The following is a 21469-nucleotide window of genomic DNA, read 5'->3' on the forward strand; positions in this document are numbered from 1 at the left end:
TTCCCGCAAGCGTAAAGAGTTGGTCAGTTGTTCCACGACTAGGACGGAATCCACATTGCTCCTCTTGAATCTGAGGTTCGACTATCGGCCGGACCCTCCTTTTCAGTACCTTGGCGTAAACTTTCCCAGGGAGGCTGAGTAGTGTGATACCCCTGTAATTAGCACACACCCTCTGGTCCCCCTTTTTGAAAAGGGGAACCACCACCCCAGTCTGCCACTCCCTTGGCACTGTCCCAGACTTCCACGCAATGTTGAAAAGGCGTATCAACCAAGACAGACCATCAACACCCAGAGCCTTCAGCATTTCTGGACGGATCTCGTCAACCCCCGGAGCTTTGCCACTGTGGAGTTGTCTAACTACCTCAGTGACTTCACTCCGAGAGATCGACGTCGATCCCCCATCATCCTCAGGCCCTGCTCCTATCAGGGAGGGTGTGTCTGATGTATTTGGGTTCAGGAGTTCCTCAAAGTGCTCTTTCCAACGCCCTACGACTTCCTCACTTGAAGTCAGCAAAGTCCCATCCTTGCCGTACACAGCTTGGATGGTTCCCTGCTTCCCCCTCCTGAGGTGCCGTATGGTCTTCCAGAACAGCTTTGGTGCCGCCCGATAGTCCTTCTCCATGGATTCCCCGAACTGCTCCCACACCCTCTGCTTAGCCTCGTCCACAGCCACGGCCGCCGCCCTTCGGGCCCGTCGGTACCTTGCAACTGCCTCCGGAGTCCCCCGGGATAACATACCCTTCTTCAGTCGGACGGCTTCCCTGACCACCATTGTCCACCAGGGTGTTCGAGGGTTACCGCCCCTTGAGGCACCTAAGATCTTCTGGCCACAGCTCGCAGCTGCAGCTTTAGCAATACAGGCTTTGAACATTGCCCATTCCTGTTTAATGTCCCCAACCTCCACAGGGATGGCAGAGAAGTCCCGCCGGAGGTGGGAGTTGAAGTCCTTCCGGACAGAGGACTCCTCCAAACGTTCCCAGTTCACCCGCACTACACGCTTGGGTTTGCCAGGTCTGTCCAGAGGTTCCCCCGCCATCTAACCCAACTCACCACCAGATGGTGATCAGTTGACAGTTCAGCCCCTCTCTTCACCCGAGTGTCCAAAACATACGACCTCAGCTGATACGATTACAAAATCGATCATTGATCTTTGGCCTAGGGTGCTCTGGTACCAGGTACACCTATGAGCATCCTTATGCTTGAACATGGTGTTTGTTATCGCAATTCCGTGACTAGCACAGAAGTCCAATAACAATCCACCACTCAGGTTCAGATCAGGGAGACCGTTCCTCCCAATCACGCCAGTCCAAGTATCTCTGTCATTGCCCACTTGCGCGTTGAAGTCCCCCAGCAAGACTATGGAATCCCCTGCCGGCGCCCCATACAGGACCCCATGCAAGGTATCCAAGAAGGCCGAATACTCTGAACTCTTTTGTTTGGTGCGTATGCACAAACAACAGTCAGAGTTTCCCCCCCTCCAACCCTAAGGCAGAGGGAGGCGACCCTCTTGTCCACCGGGGTGAACTCCAACGTACAGGCACTCAGCCGGGGACTCGTGAGTATCCCCACACCCGCCTGTGCCCTCACACCCTGAGCAACTCCAGAAGTGAACAAGGTCCATCCCTTGTCCAGGAGTGTGGTTTCAGAGCCCTTGCTATGCGTAGAGGTAAGCCCCAGCGCTCCACCTCTCGCACCAGCTCAGGCTCCTACCCCACCAGCGTAGAGACGTTCCACGTCCCGAAAGTCAGCCTCTGCTGCCCCGAATTGGTCCGTCCGGAGCCTCCACTTTCACTGCCATCCACTTGGCAGCGGACCCGACCCCACTGGTTCCGACCGCGGGTGGTGGGCCCACGTGGCGGAGAAGATGGTGTGTCCACGTAGCTTCTTCGGGCTGTGCCCGGCCGGGCTCCGTGGCTAGCCCGGGCCACCAGGCGCTCGCTGACGAGCCCTACCTCCGGGCCTAGCTCCGGAGGAGGGCCCCGGGCTTCCTCCGGGCCGGGTAACGCATCCTCTCTTAGTGTAGTTCATGGGGGGTATCGTAACCCTGATGGGGGGGGGGGGGAATTCGGGTGCTACACCTTGCCCAAGGGTGACCCGGAACTATGTAAGGCAGGGGCGTTCAACTCCCTGAGGCTTAATACAAGCCCACATACCCACATACCTTTCTTAGTGGAAATTAAAAACATGGCTAATCAGGGCAGTACGCTTAGCTTTTTCACCTTCAGCTTAGCTAAATGAAAAAAAATAGCAGCAGAGAAAAACGTTTGTAGCACAGGAAACAATTTAGGAGCACTATGAAATGTCTTAAACATCACAATTTCAATATTAACACCCATTGTACACGTGTGCACTCATGCACAATGCCATTATAAGGCCTATTGCAATGCTTAATTAAACAAAGAACATCCCTAAATTGTGCTTAATTAAAATTTTCGGGACTGATGGGGATCGCAAATACACGAAAACAGGTACTAACAAGTAAGAAAAGTAGGTTTTGCATAAAATAATTCCAATTTAGGAGGTTTTTTGATATAAGAAAAAAATAAAAGCCTTGAAAATTATATAAGAAAAGTCAAATATAATCTCCAATCTTCTTTTTGTTTGTTTGTGTTACCTCTGCTTAATAATTAGATTGAATGTGCTTCCAAGGCTGTATGATCTTGTCAACAAACAGGGTACTGTTTGGATGGCAGGTTTGTCACTTCAATTATTGCTTTATTGTTCAATATTTCCTGCGATGAGGTGGCAACTTGTCCAAATGTACCCCGCCTCCCGCCCGAATGCAGCTGAGATAGGCTCCAGCACCCCCCGCGACAAGCGGTAGAAAATGGATGGATGGATGGATGGATTTCCTCTGATCCTCGTAGTTACTACTGCACAGTGCAGTTTGTGTCAAGTTTTTAGGTGGTGAAAAAACATCTTTTACTGACCAGCTCCTCCAACTAAGACCTTGTTTCTTCTGTGTTGGAAGACTGAGTGTGTGAGCTCGGGGTTCCAGCCCCCCTCCACTCTGTGCATGGTGCAGGAGGGAGAAATACACACAGCTTTCAACACGCACAACAGAGTGATTAGTGACACTTCCGCGTCAATCACTTGTCCATTTGGTTATGGTTATGATTTAATTTTATTTCAAACATGCTGTACAGATGGGTGGAAATTTTACTCTAGTTTGATCAAATACTGATGTATTTATTTTAGGAGCAAAATGCTAATTAAAGGGTTAAAATCTGTATTCAAACGTGTGCTACTTTTTTTCCGATACTTGGACAACGTATTTTTTGTCGCAAGTGCGACCAAAATGCTTGCACTGTGCGAGACGTTTGTTCCAAAGAAAATAAGTGTCCGTACTTTGATTTTACGGCAACAGTTGTGGAACAAATGACTACACGGTGCAACATTTTTAAAAGTTTTAAAAAAGGCAGCAGCATAACAAGACTGCAACAACAAACAAAACTCCGGTTAAAATGCATCTGACTGTGGTGAAATCATTTACACCAGGTATGTATGATGAAAAGGAAGCACAATGCACAGAGCAATCATTAAAGCAGTCGCTCTGCACACAAAATGTGTGAAAAAAAGCCTGCCTTTATCCACTTACTAAAACTATTAAAAAGTCTTCTCAATGTATGACACCACATTTATATTTACAGGAGTATTTTATTTAAGACAGAAGTTTTCATTTGATTAATCTCAATGTTGGAGATTTTTTTTTGCATGCAATAGGCAATGCTACACTTTTGTTAACAGAAGTATTTTATTCAAGACAGAAGTATTGCTTTCCAGGGGAAGCTCATAATTTAATTATTTGAAAATACAAGTACAAGTTCATATGTACTGTAAAAAGAATAACATTATTCAAATTACAATTTGCCAAGAGTGAGATGCAGAGTATGCTGTGTCATTTCAAACTTCTAGTTTCTGATCAAATAAAAGAAAAACTTGTTTTGAATTAATTCTGTCATTTGTATTCAATGGTTTCTTTAAAAAGTAGGGAAACAAATCACAAATCGATTTTTTTGTGAAAAATTATGAGATGTTATTTTTAGGCTACATGGCCCAGGCCTATCATAACATATTAAAGATTTGGCAATGACCTCCTAGTTTGTGCTTGTACTGTCATCTAGTGTCCACTTTAAAGTCTGCGTGGTACAAAACGAGTAAAAATGTCAATACAGTATTTTTTTTCTTTTCAATTTTGTGTTGAAATCTTGTGCTTTTTCAGTTAAGTTTACAAAGAACACTTTAAACATGGACTACAAATTCATAAAATTTGCATTCAGTGTTAATTGAAAAAGCTGTCGCAAATTCAGGCATTTTAGGCCGCAACAATCACAAACAAGCCCACGAAATCCTGGAGGGACTGCCTAATATTAACATATTAGTCACGCTTTCTGTGCTCACTATTTGGCAGTGTGCCTCAATATAGTAGAGTGGACTGCTATGTACCTGTTTCTGAATAGGAGGAGTCAGTCATAGGAGTATCTGTGGACTGGCAGTTAAGTAGGCAACTTGATGCCTCAGATTCTTCCTCCTCGTCCTTCATCACTTCATCAATGTCCTCTTCTTCTTCTTGGTATCGCTCTTTCTCTGCCTCCTGGTTGTTGTTGAAAAACGCACCGCCTCCAAATTCATTTTGTAAAGCTGAAGAATGTTCAGTCTGAGTCTCGTTGAGGTTTTGGGAAGTCAAAAGATCAGGGTGTGGCGTGTTATTGTCACAATGCTCGACCCCACCCGCCATTACATGTGACATTATTCTGGCTTCGTAGTCCAACTGACCTTTAGAAAGGGAAGGAAATAACACACGAAAATGATGATAGAGTAATATAGTGTAATATATTGACTCCATACAAGTAAAACATTGAAAGAATAAACAAAGCAGTTCTAAAAGTCTGGCACTCACCACCATGATCCATCAGGCTCTACCCTCACAACCTTTGAACTTTCCACTTACTGTTGCATCAATTAGACAGAGTCTTCTTCCAGTTAGCAGAGATAAGAAGACAGAAAATGCCAGCTATGAGCGCTGTTAATGCAGAATAGTCAGATTCCCTCCATCAGTCTAGGTAAAAGCAAAAAAGACGTTTGACATCATTCCTGGTTTGCCAAACACATACTTCAGGCCTACAAGGGACAATCCTATGAACACCAGCACAGAGATAGAATCGAACACAAAAGTGCAAACACAACAACTGCCAAGACTTGTACAACAAGTTATAGAAAAATTAATCGTTTGTCCCGCACATTTGTATTACACGAAATCTTTACAACAAATCTGTGTTTGCTTGACAATATAGCCCCAAAACAGCCATTCCACATTCATGCGGAACAATATGTCTTTAGCAACCCCAAATACTATCACAACCTTAAAAGAAGAAAAACAACCCCTTCATCTAAGCATTCACATAAAGGTTGCAAACAGTCCCTTTTAACTCTGCAAGCAACTTTTTTTAACCTTAACGGTCATCAAAGTGCAAAAAGAAGTTAACCAGTAATTGAGCAAATTTCCTTGATCAACAATGGTAAAAAAATAACGATCAATCAAAAGCTCAAACACTTATAGCTGATTTGTGATGATGTGTGTTTTGAACTTCTTCAGACAGCAAACTAGTTGCGACTGAATCAACAGCGCACCTCTGCTGGTTGCAGCCAAGTACAGTAGTTTGATTGATTGATTGAGACTTTTACTAGTAGGTTGCACAGTGAAGTACATATTCCGTACAATTGACCACTAAATGGTAACACCCGAATAAGTTTTTCAACTTGTTTAAGTCGGGGTCCACTTAAATTGATTAATGATACAGATATATACTATCAGATATATACTATCATCATAATACAGTCATCACACAAGATAATCACATTGAATTATTTACATTATTTACAATCCGGGGTGTGGAGGGGGTTAGGTTTGGTTGTTATCATCAGTCATCAACAATTGAGAACAGAGAAATGGATATTGGAGCAGTGTAGGTCTGCAAGTAGTGGGCAGATAGACACAGAGAGAGAGAGACAGAGACAGAGACACACAGAAAGAGAGAGACAGACAGAGACAGAGACAGAGACAGAGACAGAGAGAGAGAGAGAGATCAGAAGGCATAAGAAAAAGTATCTGCATTTGATTGTTTACATTTGATACAGATATATACTATCAGATATATACTATCATCATAATACAGTCATCACACAAGATAATCACATTGAATTATTTACATTATTGACAATCCGGGGTGTGGAGGGGGTTAGGTTTGGTTGTTATCATCAGTCATCAACAATTGAGAACAGAGAAATGGATATTGGAGCAGTGTAGGTCTGCAAGTAGTGGGCAGATAGACACAGAGAGAGAGAGACAGAGACAGAGACACACAGAAAGAGAGAGACAGACAGAGACAGAGACAGAGACAGAGACAGAGACAGAGACAGAGACAGAGAGAGAGAGAGAGATCAGAAGGCATAAGAAAAAGTATCTGCATTTGATTGTTTACATTTGATTAGTGTTATTGTGTTAGTTTAGGGTTGTAGCTGCCTGGAGGTGAACTTTTATTGCGGTTTTGAAGGAGGATGGAGATGCCATTTATTTTATACCTGTTGGGAGCACATTCCACATTGATGTGGCATAGAAAGAGAATGAGTTAAGACATTTGTTAGTTCGGAATCTGGGTTTAACGTGGTTAGTGGAGCTCCCCCTGGTGTTGTGGTTATGGCGGTCATTTACATTAAGGAAGTAGTTTGACATGTACTTCGGTATCAGGGAGGTGTAGCGGATTTTATAGACTAGGCTCAGTGCAAGTTGTTTTACTCTGTCCTCCACCCTGAGCCAGCCCACTTTGGAAAAGTGGGTAGGAGTGAGGTGGGATCTGGGTTGGAGGTCTAGAAGTAATCTGACTAGCTTGTTCTGGGATGTTTGGAGTTTAGATTTGAGGGTTTTGGAGGTGCTAGCTAGGGTACCAGGAGGTGCATGCGTAATCGAAAAAGGGTTGAACGAGAGTTCCCGCCAGAATCCTCATGGTGCTTTTGTTGACCAGAGGAGATCCTGTAGAGAAATCTCGTTCGTTGGTTGACCTTTTTGATTACCTTGGTTGCCATTTTATCACAGGAAAGATTAGCCTCTAGAATGGAACCTAGGTAGGTGACCTCATCTTTCCTGGTGATAACAATGTCACCCACTTTTATAGTGAAGTCAGTGCACTTTAATTTTGCCCCAGCTGCTTTAATATCTACTAACCACTGTAAAGTAATAGTAAACTACTTGACCTTTGATCAGACATAACAGGGGAGGGTCTATTTAAGTGTGTACCAAGGAGGTGGGTCTCTTCACATTGATACTAAACACAATGACTTTGCAGTGTACATTCTGCTCTCTTTCAATTATTACACTAGGATCACTTTGACCACATTGCACTTTGTGAAACTTTTCACCCGCTGTACAACAAATTACAATTGCGGTTCTCAGGCTATTTTCACACTTTTAGGTTTTCCTTTTTAGTATAATATTGTTTCCAAAACCATTGCTTAGTTACCAAATTAAAACAACTTATGCTTACTGTGGTTGCCAAATGTCCAAAAATCACTGCAATATACAAGCAATCTAAGTATATGAAATCCATAAATCATGGTCATACAAATAAGATGAGCCTTTAGATTGCATATAAAACTTACACATATGGGAGTATATGGTACATTTTCTTAGTTGCTCCCTTGGTGAATGACAACCTCTAACCCTTGTTTCATTGATGCATTACTTACTGTATGTGGCTCATGTTTTTTTTCATCAACAGTACCCTCATCTGTCAGTCCCCCACAGAGCTGTCTGTTCCACACAACAATCAACTCTTTCTCCACAGAGTTCCATAAATAATGAAAGACATGTGAAATGGAAAGAGCTAATCAGCACACAGGATAGGAAGAAAAAAAGAGACAAGCCCGCAGACTTTGGACTGACAACATAAACATCTAAAATATGGACGGACTTAAGACTATAGCGGGGGTGTCCAAAGTGTGGTGCGGTGGACAATTTGCGGCCCGAAGCTAATTTTTTAACGGCCCGCAGTACATTCTACTATTAAACAAAAAATAATAATTTTTCAAGTTAAATAAAAGAGCAAACAGGTGAAATGTAACGAGAAAAGGTTGCAATGTTGACTCTGATAACATAAAGCTGCCATGTAGGCAGTTTTTACTTTAAGGCAGGCAGTTTTTACTTTAAATCTGTCATTGCTCAAAAAATAATACATTTAAATCAATGTTGTTTGACCTATTCATGGGCCCAATTGCTTGACAGCAAAATACAATTTTGAATTTTTTGGGGGGAAAATATTGTATTGTATCTCTGTGTTTGTCAGATTTTTAAAAACATTTTGGTTTTTTTTGACAAAATAAAGTCATAAAACAAAAACACAAACTTATAATGAACAGATAGATCTAAAGTGGATTAAGAGACTTAAGTGTTGAAATAAAATAAAAAATTATGAAGGAGTGTTACAAGTGTTACACTTTTATTAGCAAAGCACTTTCCATCCTCCTAACTTTTTGACTTGGGGGCCGCATTGGGTTAAAAAAAATTGGCGTGTGTATATATATATATATATATATATATATATATATATATATATATATATATATGCATGTGACTTTTTTTTTTTACATTTTATGACTAGGGCCAAACTTGAGGGGAGCCCTAAAGGTAAAAAAAAAAAATGATATATTGTTTTGGTTTTGAAAAGGAAAAACATCAAAATGGTTTCCGCATGCTTTGATTTCTCAAGTGTGCGGTCTTCAGAGGAAAACGTTTGGACAACCCTGGACTACAGTATACACCAGGGGTGTCAAACTCAAATACAGAGTGGGCCAAAGTTGAACAAATTAACCTTTTAATAGGGACCCAAACAAGTTTTGAATTGAATATTGAACAAGCAAGGCTTGTATAACTTTATAGTGACATGCAAAATCGAGTTTCAAATAATAATAATAATAATTTAAAAATATCAATGGCATATCAAATACAATTTAAATAAAAATTGAATGCATCTTTTCTATTTGCAGTCTTCTGAGGTAAATATCAACATTAACTTTTTCCACAGGCTAATAAATTAGAAAATAAAATAACAATGAATAAACCAACCATTCAGGATTTTAAACTGCTCAGTTTGTAACACACTGATCTAATCTGATGTGCCCAAGCCAGATACCTGCCATCTTTTCTGGGATGCTTGTTCATTAAAGGCCTACTGAAACCCACTACTACCAACCACGCAGTCTGATAGTTTATATATCAATGATGAAATCTTAACATTGCAACACATGCCAATACGGCCGGGTTAACTTATGAAGTGCAATTTTAAATTTCCCGCGAAATATTCGGCTGAAAACGTCTTGGTATGATGACGTTTGTAAGTGACGTCACGGGTTGAAGCAGACATTTTGGAATAGCACGGTTGCCAGCTTAAGTCGTCTGTTTTCACCACATAATTCCACAGTATTCTGGACATCTGTGTTGGTGAATCTTTTGCAATTTGTTTAAAGGCCTACTGAAACCCACTACTACCGACCACGCAGTCTGATTATATATCAATGATGAAATCTTAACATTGCAACACATGCCAGTACGGCCGGGTTAACTTATAAAGAGCAATTTTAAATTTCCCGGCAAACTTCCGGCTGAAAATGTTTCGATATGATGACGTTTGCGCGTGACGTCAATGGTTGAAGTGGAAGTATTGGTACACCATTGTATCCCAATACAAACAGCTCTGTTTTCATCGCAAAATTCTACAGTATTCTGGACATCTGTGTTGGTGAATCTTTTGCAATTTGTTCAATTAACAATGGAGACTGCAAAGAAGAAAGCTGTAGGTGGGATCGGTGTATTAGCGGCCGGCTGCAGCAACACAACCAGGAGGACTTTGAGTTGGATAGCAGACGCGCTATCCGACGCTAGCCGCCGACCGCATCGATGATCGGGTGAAGTCCTTCGTCGCGCCGTCGATCGCTGGAACGCAGGTGAGCACGGGTGTTGATGAGCAGATGAGGGCTGGCGTAGGTGGAGCGCTAATGTTTTTATCATAGCTCTGACGAGGTCCCGTAGCTAAGTTAGCTTCAATGGCATCGTTAGCAACAGCATTGCTAGGCTTCCACAGGCGGCACAGCATTAACCGTGTGGTTACAGGTCCAGTGTTTGGTTCGGTGTCTCCTGATAGTAGAAGTAATAATAGTTTTGTTGATCTTCTGTCCATCCTTCCAGTCAGGGGCATGTTTCTTCTGTTTCTATCCACAGTTAAGCACGATGCTATCACGTTAGCTCCGAAGCTAAAGTGCTTCACCGATGTATTGTCGTGGAGATAAAAGTCACTGTGAATGTCCATTTCGCGTTCTCGACTCTCATTTTCAAGAGGATATAGTATCCGAGGTGGTTTAAAATACAAATCCGTGATCCACAATAGAAAAAGGAGAAAGTGTGGAATCCAATGAGCCCTTGTACCTAAGTTACGGTCAGAGCGAAAAAAGATACACCATGGCGTCCTGCACTGCACTCTAATCCTTCACTCTCACTTTCCTCATCCACGAATCTTTCATCCTCGCTCAAATTAATGGGGTAATCGTCGCTTTCTCGGTCCGAATCGCTCTCGCTGCTGGTGTAAACTATGTGCAGATGTGAGGAGCTCTTCAACCTGTGACGTTACGCTACTTCCGGTACAGGCAAGGCTTTTTTTTATTAGCGACCAAAAGTCGCGAACTTTATCGTCGATGTTCTCTACTAAATCCTTTCAGCAAAAAAATGGCAATATCGCGAAATGATCAAGTATGACACATAGAATGGATCTGCTATCACAGGTTGAAAGGCTCCTCACATTTCCCCATTGTTTACACCAGCAGCGAGAGCCATTCGTACCGAGAAAGCGACGATTACCCCATTAATTTGAGCCAGGATGAAAGATTCGTGGATGAGGAACGTGAGAGTGAAGGACTAGAGTGCAGTGCAGGACGCATCTTTTTTCGCTCTGACCGTAACTTAGGTACAAGCTGGCTCATTGGATTCCACACTCTCTCCTTTTTCTATTGTGGATCACGGATTTGTATTTTAAACCACCTCGGATACTATATCCTCTTGAAAATGAGAGTCGAGAACGCGAAATGGACATTCACAGTGACTTTTATCTCCACGACAATACATCGGCGAAGCACTTTAGCTATGGAGCTAACGTGATAGCATCGGGCTTAACTGCAGATAAAAACAAAAGAAATAAACCCCTGACTGGAAGGATAGACAGAAAATCAACAATACTATTAAACCATGGACATGTAACTACACGGTTAATGCTTTCCAGCCTGGCGAAGCTTAACAATGCTGTTGCTAACGACGCCATTGAAGCTAACTTAGCAACGGGACCTCACAGAGCTATGCTAAAAACATTAGCTATCCACCTACGCCAGCCAGCCCTCATCTGCTCATAAACACCCGTGCTCACCTGCGTTCCAGCGATCGACGGAGCGACGAAGGACTTCACCCGATCATCAATGCGGTCGGCGGCTAGCGTCGGATAGCGCGTCTGCTATCCAAGTCAAAGTCCTCCTGGTTGTGTTGCTGCAGCCAGCCGCTAATACACCGATCCCACCTAAAGCTTTTTTCTTTGCAGTCTTCATTGTTCATTAAACAAATTGCAAAAGATTCACCAACACAGATGTCCAGAATACTGTGGAATTTTGCGATGAAAACCGAGCTTGTTGTATTGGATACAATGTGTCCGAATACATCCTTTTCAACGATTGACATCACGCGCATACGTCATCATACATAGACGTTTTCAACCGGAAGTTTAGCTGGAAATTTAAAATTGCACTTTATAAGTTAACACGGCCGTATTGGCATGTGTTGCAATGTTAAGATTTCATCATTGATATATAAACTATCAGACTGCGTGGTCGGTAGTAGTGGGTTTCAGTAGGCCTTAAATGTCGGGGCTCAGGCTTTGAGCTGAGGCATCTTTCAATATCGAACGAAGTTGTTCATCAGTCATTATACCTCATAGTCCACCTGGACCACAGTCTTGGGGGCGTGCTTCAAAGGCACTGCGTTTATCGTCCTCTTCGAGCTGGCATCACGTCCGCTCTTCATCCATTCCAACATCGTGCCGCCCCGATCACAAAACATGTGCGACTTTAGCACAAACACACACGTAAATGCAATGCATACTTGGCCAACAGCAATACAGGTCACACTGACGGTGACCGTATAAATAACTTTAACACTGTTAGAAATATGCGCCACACTGTGAATCCACACCAAACAAGAATGACAAACACATTTCGGGAGAACATCCGCACCGTAACACAACATAAACACAACAAAACAAATACCAGTGTTCCCCACACATTCATTTATTTGTGGCGGCCCGCCACGAAAGAATTATATCCGCCACAAATTAAAAAAATTAAAATAAATTAAAAAAATATAAATAAAAATAAAATATATATATATATTTTTTTGTCCTCTCCAGCTTCTCAGGCAAATCATATAGTTGATGTAGATGCCCATATCGGCTGTTCAGATTTACTTAACAAAAGAGAAGTGTAGGATACTTCTCTTGTTGCCTTATTTGTATTTGACTTTATTAAATGTATTTATATTAGAAACACAACATGTGTATATAACAAAGGGTGCAAAGTCTGCAGGCAGTAGGAAACACATGGTTAAGTGTAGGGAGTAAAACTGATGGCAGTCTAAAGTTCAAGATTTTTGGAGCTCTTTGTTCAGTGGATCAGATGTTGGATGAAGCTCTGTGTCTATCTACCACCACTACTGTTTTCTGTTTATTTGTTACTGACTGTGGCAGGACACCTCTGCCTCTGTTTCACTTTATGTTGCTGGTAAATAATATGGTTGTAGTAGTAGGCTAAAGTTACATTATTTAGTATGCACTAATTAAAGGGGCAGAGCTTTATGAGACATTTTAGCTTTTATATTTTATAAGATATATTTTTTGTAAGAACCACAATTAATAAATATATTTCAGTGAATAACTTATTGTTCAAATCTGTATTTAAATATGTACATAAAGTGTTGTAATTTTATTGTAAAATGGATGGATGGATGGACGTTTGAAACAAAACTGTTATTATTAATTAGTAAGTATACATTTTTTTAGCCTTTTTAGAGAAAATCATATCATTGTAGTAAATTATGCAAATTACTCGATGATGTCATGGTGACCACGCCCATGGCCACTCCCATAGCCACGCCCCCACCGCCACAGGTATCTTGGCAGTTTATGGGAAACACTGAATACCCAGAATCCCATGCAGCCCTAACTCTTCCGGGCTGCAATATACACCCCCGCTACCACCAAACCCCCCTCCGTGCGTCGGTTGAGGCGGGCGGGGTTGGGGGGGCGGGGTTTGGTGGTAGTGGGCGTGTATATTGCAGCCCGGAAGAGTTAGGGCTGCATGGGATTCTGGGTATTTGTTTTGTTGTGTTTATGTTGTGTTACAATGCGGATGTTCTCCCAAAATGTGTTTGTCATTCTTGTTTGGTGTGGATTCACCGTGTGGCGCATATTTCTAACAGTGTTAAAGTTATTTATACGGGCACCGTCAGTGTAACCTGTATCGCTGTTGGCCAAGTAAGCGTTGCATTCGCGAGCGTGTGCGCGCGTGCGCTGAAGCCGCACATATTATGTGACTGGGCCAGCATTCGCTGGACTGGGTGAAAAGCGGACGTGACGATTTTTGGTAGGGCCACTGAAATTTGAGTCTCCCAGGAGGGTTGGCAAGTATGAGAATTAGCGGTGAATGCGGTGTTACCGCGGCACCGCCGCTGAATATAATCGGCGGGCCAGCTCTAGTGTTAATTTGATATCGCCTCAAGGGCCAAGTGAAATTACACGGCAGGCCAAATTTGGCCCGCGGGCCAGAGTTTGACACCCATAGTATACACACTCAGCTAGGACTCTTCAGTACCATTATTAGCAACACTCAAAGGGAAATCCAAAGTAAACACCGTAAAAATTATACTCTCACTAAGAAAAAGATTCATTATTTGAGAGTTGCAGCAGTGATGTATAACTGCCATCAATCAAAACTAAATATTAGAATACCTTCTGTTTGCAAAAACACCATCTTTGATTCAGCTTTTGCATTAGCTCTTGATAGTTCAGGTGTACCTAATGAAGTGTCCGTTAGTCTGTTATTCGCTAGATCTATTCAGACCAATGTAAGTCCACGGTGTGCAGTTACCCAGCGCTCTAGTCGGTTCAGTAAAAGGCTTTTAGGGTCGGTGACAGCGAGCACATAGTTGGTTGACAGCTCGACCCAGTTAGCTCATGTGATGCTAACAAGGTGAGCCGTTTAAAATGTGTTAGCTAGCTAAACAACATGCTACATATAAAAAAAATTAAATATCGTTTATGTTACACTAATGAGCAGTACCGTAACGTTATCAGTTCTAAAAACGTGCTAACTAAAACAATGTGTTACCATACTTCAAGACATTTTCAAATAACTGCTAAATTACAAATGGAGCTTCCGTCAACTGCTAACGTTAGCATGCCGATACCGTCCACATCTGCTCACACCACCACAGAGAACCTTTACTCTCCCGTGATATTCTCATGCTTTACCTTTGCCTTACTTCTCGTTAACTCCAAAACAGGCTTCTTTTTCATCACTGGTAAGGTGATCCAACAGCAACATTGGCTGCCACTGGCAAGGTTGGCGAAAAGGTGACAGGCTGTCAGCCTCTGGCGTCTCGAGTAACACCTTGCTTGACGATGTTGTGGCAGTGACAGCCATCGGCCAATAGGGGCGCTGTTGCGACTACATTACAGTGTTTCTGCCGTCATCTTCAGGGTTCACGTTGTCATTGCGTAAAGATAAAATCTCACCGTGTACAATCCTGAACAAAATCTTATTACAGGGAGGACAACACATCTTATAAATACTGTATGGGCATTTATATTTGATGCTCTATTCGAAATTTGGTTGCAATCTACTAGCGCAAAATAATATAACATATATCCGTAAACGTGGATGCATATGCAAAAGTCCAATATAGATAGAGAGATAGTACTTTATTGATTCCTTCAGGAGAGTTCCCTCAGGAAAATTAAAATTTCAGCAGCAGTGTACAGAATTGAGATCGAATTTAAAAAGTAAAAAGTAAATAATGGGGGTATAAATGGAAACAAAATAGAAAAGTATTACAATAAGAATAAAAATAAAAAGCAACAATGAGAATAAAAATATAACAGTAAAATAAGAATATAAGAGAGACTAGGCAGTAGTGACCATGTTATGAAAAAGTATTGCACTGTTATTGTTTTGCATCCCCTGTCATCCTAGTACCCCCCTCCCCTCCAGAGAGGAGTTGTACAGTCTATATTTATCTGGACAGTAAATCTATTTATATCTGCACCTTATTGCTCTTTTATCCTGCACTACAACAAAATGTCGTTCCTATCTGTGCTGTAAAGTTCAAATTTGAATGACAATAAAAAGGAAGTCTAAGTCAAAATACAATCCTAATACTTGTCATTTTCAGGATTTGGTTCAGGAGCACATTTAACCAAATAGTTCTTAAAAGTCTTCTAAACAAACTTGAAATAAATGAAAACGGTTTATTTCATTTAATATATTATTTCCATGTCAAACATTGTATGAGAAAACACATTTATCTAGTCAGAAAATATAAAAGAGTGGTGTATTAAACAATCTGCTTGAAAGTTGCATTACCATTCCCAACCAAATAAAACTTTGGGGGGTTACCCACATATGCGGTCCTCTTCAAGGTTTCTCAGAGTCATTCACACCGACGTCCCACTCGGGTGAGTTTTTCCTTGCCCGTATGTGGGCTCTGTACCGAGGATGTTGTTGAGGCTTGTGCAGCCCTTTGAGACACTTGTGATTTAGGGCTATATAAATAAACATTGATTGATTGATTGATATTTGGCGTACAATTTAACTGTAAATATCGACAAAGGCAAACATTAAAATAAAGACATTACATATTAAAACAGTGAGACATGTTTCACTATGAGCTCCAACTCTCTGCTGAACGGTCGTTTAGTTCTTTTACAAAGACAAAGTTGCACACATTTGATGACCTTATGATGCTGCCCATGTTTTTAGCATCACAATCAATTGAATCATGAAAAAGACTACATAATGGAAATGCAAAGTTAAAACAAAAAAAAACATAAGTGCTTAGTACTTCCGCCGCGTACATGTGCATCCATAACTTACCTTTTTTTTATATTTCATTTCCAGATTAGTATACACAAGTTGTAAGGTTGATTGAACGCTGTTCACGTGATGATAGTGTCTGGTATATTGTGAACATGTCAGCTCGACTTCTCTATCTCTGTGTTTTCCATGATCTCGTCATAAAGCCAGCTTTGAGCGAACTCTTGGCTCTTGTCCATCAATTGGAAAAGTTGAAGATATTGATGTGGGAAAACTTGACCTGTCAGGATGTCCATGCCTAGTGCCAGCTCTGACAACAACTTACTTCCACTGTCGGGTGACCAGAGACTAAAAAAAAAAAAAAAAAAAAAAAAAAAAAAAAGGTTAGAAAAACAGAATGAATACAATTTCCACCAGTATGAACTGTGTCACGGATCTATTCAGTTTGAGTACATCATAATGATTAATTCAAAGTGTAATTCTTAATATCTACCATATTTTCCAGACTATAAGCCACACCAACTAAATATCAGAAGAATTTTATTTTTCATACATTAACCGCACCAGACTTTCAGCCGCAGATACTTTGCCTGTCACACGACGGTAAAATGGCTGATCAAACAAAACATAAAAGTCATTGATGTCTTCAATCATCCTTTTTGAGATAAACAATCTTTTCTCAGTTTTTAAAAAGGTTCAAGATGTTTATCAGGATTCTTCTTCCTTGCACTTTGAACTTGAACAGTTTCTTATAGTGGATCATTTTAGCCCATGGTTTGATTTATTTGCTTAATCCATTCCATAATTTACCCTTCAGCGAAGGAAAAATCAAATTAGCAGCACCTTTGTATAAACCGAAAGATTCAAAGCTTGGGAAAAAAGTAGCACCTTACAGTCCCGAAATTCCGATATATACAGTATTTACTTTATATGCCTAATTTATCATTTCATAGTCTAATAACAGCCAATTCTAATTCTCGCTCAAATCATCTAAAATTTTAGCAAGATGTGTAAAAACTAGTGTTGTCAAAAAAAAGTAAAAAATTAACTAAAATAAAATTATCAGGTTAAGCATATGCAGATAAATGACACAATTTATTTTGACTGTACATAAGCGAGTAATATGTGATTAGTCATGATTAATCCAAATTCAGTAGTGTGATTAATCTGATTTGACAGCATTATTTAAAAACACATTTTTTGTTTTACTTGCAATAATAAAGGCATTTTGTGTGTAGAATTGGCTCAAACATAGTAACGACTGTGAAATATGTTATATAATGTATATGGTTGAATATAATATTGGAATCTACAAAACCAGTGAAGTTGGCACGTTGTGTAAATCGTAAATAAAAACAGAATACAATGATTTGCAAATCCTTTTCAACTTATATTAAATTTTTAAACTAACAATATAACAAGATCACCATTGGCTATATTATGTTACCATTAGTGCAGGGGTGTCAAACTTGTTTTCATTTAGACCCACATTGCAATTATGGCTGCCCAAGAGGGTAATAGTGACTATATATATATATATGTATAAATGTAGATGGATTTGCCTCATGATATTACATGATTGCCTATGCATTAGATTATTATCCATCCATCCATTATTTTTCTACCGCTTGTCCCTTTTGAGGTCGCGGGGGGTGCTGGAGCCTATCTCAGCTGCATTCGGGCAGAAGGCGGGGTACACCCTGGACAAGTCCTTATATAAATGTATATTTTTTCTTAAGTACACTGCAAAAAAAACTTGATTTTACAGTAAAGAAAACTAGCACTTAAGTCGCTAGAACTTTACCATAAAATTTACAGTGTTTTTCTAACAGCATATTACTGTAGGTGGAAAAACGGTACCAGTTTTAAATATAAAAATAGGTAACTGAGCTGCCAGTTTACTGTAAAATCTACAGTTGTTTTTTTTACAGTGTGTTACTGCAAATGGGAAAAAAAGATTGCACAGGTTGTTGGTTTTTTTACAGTAAAATTCTGGCAACCGAGCTGCCAGTTTTTACCGTAAAATCTATTGTCATTTTTACAGTGTACATTTTGATGAATTTATGATTTGAAATCATAAGTTATGCAGATATTTAAGTATTAATTTTAATTTCAAAAATAAATGTTTAGAGTGTATGATGAATAATTTGTTGCATTATTGGATATATTAAAGTTGAAAAGATATGCAATCGCATTGAGTACATGCATTTTTTTTCTGTCAAAATGGAATGACATGTCTGTTTTTAACTGTTTATAGACCCCCCCCGACACTCAAGCTCTTTTATAAGTGAATTTTCTGAACTTTTAGCATTCATCCACACCTATAACAGGATTTTAGTAAATGGTGATTTCAATTTACATGTTGATGAGTCCTCAGATTTCTTATCCAGAGAGTTTTTAAACGATTTAAATTTTTGGGATTTTAAGCATGTCACATAGCCAACTCACAACAGGGGCACACCTGGTCATAAGCCATTTTACCTGCATAATGCGACCTACAATAACACAGTCAAACAGGCCAGAATTCAACATTAATCACACAACTCATCACAGACCTAAAAGCAACCCCCGGTTCCTCTTTTCCACTTTTTCTATTTTACCAAGGACAAATTTTGATTTTAATAAAGGTTTTTAAAACAATCAGACGCCCTTTGCGGACCACTTCAGAACCAAGATCAAAGACATCAGATCTGGGGCCGTACTTATCAAGCTTCTTAGAGTGCCATTTTACACTTAAGTCCTGAGAATTTGCGAAATTTAGTCCTACTCTCAAACTTAAGAATAAAAGCTTTTTATCAACGTTCTTAAGTCTAAGAATCACTCCTACTCTCCACGATATTTAAGAGACCTTCAGAGGTGTCTTAAGTGGTTAGGAGTTGCCAGCAGGGGATGGCACTGAGGCAAGAGGGACGTGCGCGAACGTTCAGGGAACGGAACAATGTTTTTTTTTTTTTGATGACGAGCAGCTGATCAAACGGTATCGTTTAGACAGAGCGGATATTATTTTTGTCACAGATTTAATAATTTTCGATTCCTTGTTGATTTATGCATGTGTCTGCAATGGGCTAGTATATATAGAGCCACCCACACCAGTTTCAAATTAGTTGCCTAATTAATGAATTGGAAAGAAAATGTTATGACAGTAGCGTATGTGTGTGGCTGTGAGGTGAGTGACGTCAGTGAGTGTGTGGGCGAGAGAAGAGAGGGAGCGGTAGCGTGAGTGCCGGCGGGGACTAGTTTGTTTTGTATTATTTTGTAGTTTATTGTCAAAATATACACTCCCATTGTCCACTTAAATATTTCCAAGATATTTCTTTATTCTTAGACAACGGATTCCCTTCCGTGATTGGTAATTTCTATGGACACAGAAATGACGTCACCTAAAATTCCGTTTACGGCACATAGTAATGTCGTAATTCAGCTCTGAGTGTGACACTTAAGATTCAGTCCTACACTTCGCTGAAAGTGTGAGTAAGACGCTTGATAACTAACTTTTAAGTGCAGCTTTCAGCGAAGAATTTATTTACTCTTAAGTCAACTCTTAGCAGACTTCTTAGGAGTAATTCTAAGAAGCTTGATAAGTACGGCCCCAGGTCTCCAAACACAAATTTTATCTGCTGACACAGCCGATCTGTTGTCCTTGCCTGAGGAAACACTGGAGAGTTTTGTTCTGGTTGATGCAAGGACGCTTGGTAGTTTTCTCCCAAGTAAACCCAACAACCTGCCTTTTAGATCCAATTCCTACATCACTTTTTAAATCATTTTATGGATTCCTTGAGAAACAGCTTTTAACTGTTATGAACTGCTCTCTTCAGACAGGGGTCTTCCCTGCCCTTTTTGTAAAGCGACGGTGGTAAAGCCCTTTCTGAAGAAGAGCAGTTTGGACCCAAACGTTTTTAATAACTACCAACCTGTATCCAACTTAGTTTTTAAGTAAAATTTTAGAAAAACTGTTTTTTAACAAAGTCAATGACTTTTTAAATATAAATACAATTTTAGAAAGACATCAGTCTAGTTTCAGGATGAACCGCAGTACAGAGACAGCACTTTTAAAGATTTTAAATGACATCAGGTGGAACTTAGATAATAAAAAACTAACAGTGTTGGTTCTGCTGGATCTAAGCGCTGCTTTTGACACAGTAGACCATCACATTTTTTTAAAGAGACTTCGACACCTGGTGGGCCTCTCTGGTACTGTTTTTAACTGGTTCCGCTCTTATCTCACAGACAGATGTCTTTATGTAAGCATGGATGCATGTTCCTCGGGAACCCATAGTTAATGCTCAGTTTTATGTCCCATCCATCCATCCATCCATTTTCTACCGCTTATTCCCTTCAGGGTCGCTGGAGCCTATCTCAGCTACAATCATTCTTTTTAATCTTTATATGCTGCCTCTTGGAGACGTCATTAGGAGACACGGCATCAGTTTCCACAGTTACGCTGATGATACACTGTTGTACAGTGCCGTGTCTCCTGATGACACAGGACCAATAGATAACCTTTTTAACTGCATTGTAGTCATCAAGTCATGGATGGCAGTGAATTTCCTACAGCTCAACCAGAACAAAACAAAGGTTTTAGTTACAGATTCTGAAGGTCAGTGGGAAAAACTTTTACCAAAATTACACAATTTTGAACCAACAGTCTAAAAGACCAGTTGATCTGCCGTTTCTTTTCTTTTCTTTTCTACTCTGCTCCAAACCCGGGGTGGACCGCTAGCCTGTTCATCAGATGGGGACATCTCTACGCTGCTGACCCGTCTCCACTCGGGATGGTTCCTGCTTGCCCCACTATGGACTGGACTTTCGCTGATGTGTTAGACTTTCACAATATTATGTCAGACCCACTCGACATCCATTGCTTTCGGTCTCCCCTAGAGGGGGGGGGGGGGGGGGGGGTTACCCACATATGCGGTCCTCTCCAAGGTTTCTCATAGTCATTCACATTGACGTCCCACTGGGGTGAGTTTTCCTTGCCCGTATGTGGGCTCTGTACCGAGGATGTCGTTGTGGCTTGTACAGCCCTTTGAGACACTTGTGATTTAGGGCTATATAAATAAACATTGCTTGATTGATTGATTGATAAAAAAAAACTGGGCGTGATATTTTGACTCTGAGCCGACTTTCATCCCACATATTAAAAATATTCCAAATATTTTTTTAACATCTTAAGGACACAGCCAGAGTCCGCCCGTTTCTCTCTCAGGCCAACACGGAGGTGCTAATGCATGCTTTTATTTCCTGTCATTTAGACTATTGTAATGCCCTGCTCTCTAGCCTTCCCAAAAAGAATATCAGG

The 21469-nt window shown here is 40.6% G+C and overlaps 2 protein-coding genes across 5 annotated transcripts in view; both read right to left on the minus strand.

Moving 5' to 3' along the window:
• The window catches only part of cnsta (consortin, connexin sorting protein a), a 38898-nt gene extending 24019 nt beyond the window's left edge, over positions 1 to 14879 (minus strand). Inside the window, exons 1-3 of one of the 3 annotated variants that reach the window (XM_062025900.1) lie at positions 14610 to 14879; positions 4901 to 5059; positions 4447 to 4776 (exon numbers count right to left, since the gene is read on the minus strand). In XM_062025900.1, the coding sequence (XP_061881884.1) occupies positions 4447 to 4776; positions 4901 to 4913 (343 nt within the window). In that variant the 5' untranslated portion in view covers positions 4914 to 5059; positions 14610 to 14879. The remainder of the gene's footprint in view (positions 1 to 4446; positions 4777 to 4900; positions 5060 to 14609) is intronic. The other 2 variants (XM_062025905.1, XM_062025904.1) reach the window with 2 other exon arrangements.
• Positions 14880 to 15591: 712 nt separating this feature from the next.
• Positions 15592 to 21469, minus strand: part of tfb2m (transcription factor B2, mitochondrial) — a 37191-nt gene continuing 31313 nt past the window's right edge. For both annotated transcript variants that reach the window (XM_062025907.1, XM_062025906.1), the window contains exon 10: positions 15592 to 16518. In XM_062025907.1, the coding sequence (XP_061881891.1) occupies positions 16329 to 16518 (190 nt within the window). In that variant the 3' untranslated portion in view covers positions 15592 to 16328. The remainder of the gene's footprint in view (positions 16519 to 21469) is intronic.

The sequence above is a fragment of the Entelurus aequoreus genome, linkage group LG02 (assembly GCF_033978785.1).
Source record: "Entelurus aequoreus isolate RoL-2023_Sb linkage group LG02, RoL_Eaeq_v1.1, whole genome shotgun sequence".
Taxonomy (NCBI): Eukaryota; Metazoa; Chordata; class Actinopteri; order Syngnathiformes; family Syngnathidae; genus Entelurus; species Entelurus aequoreus.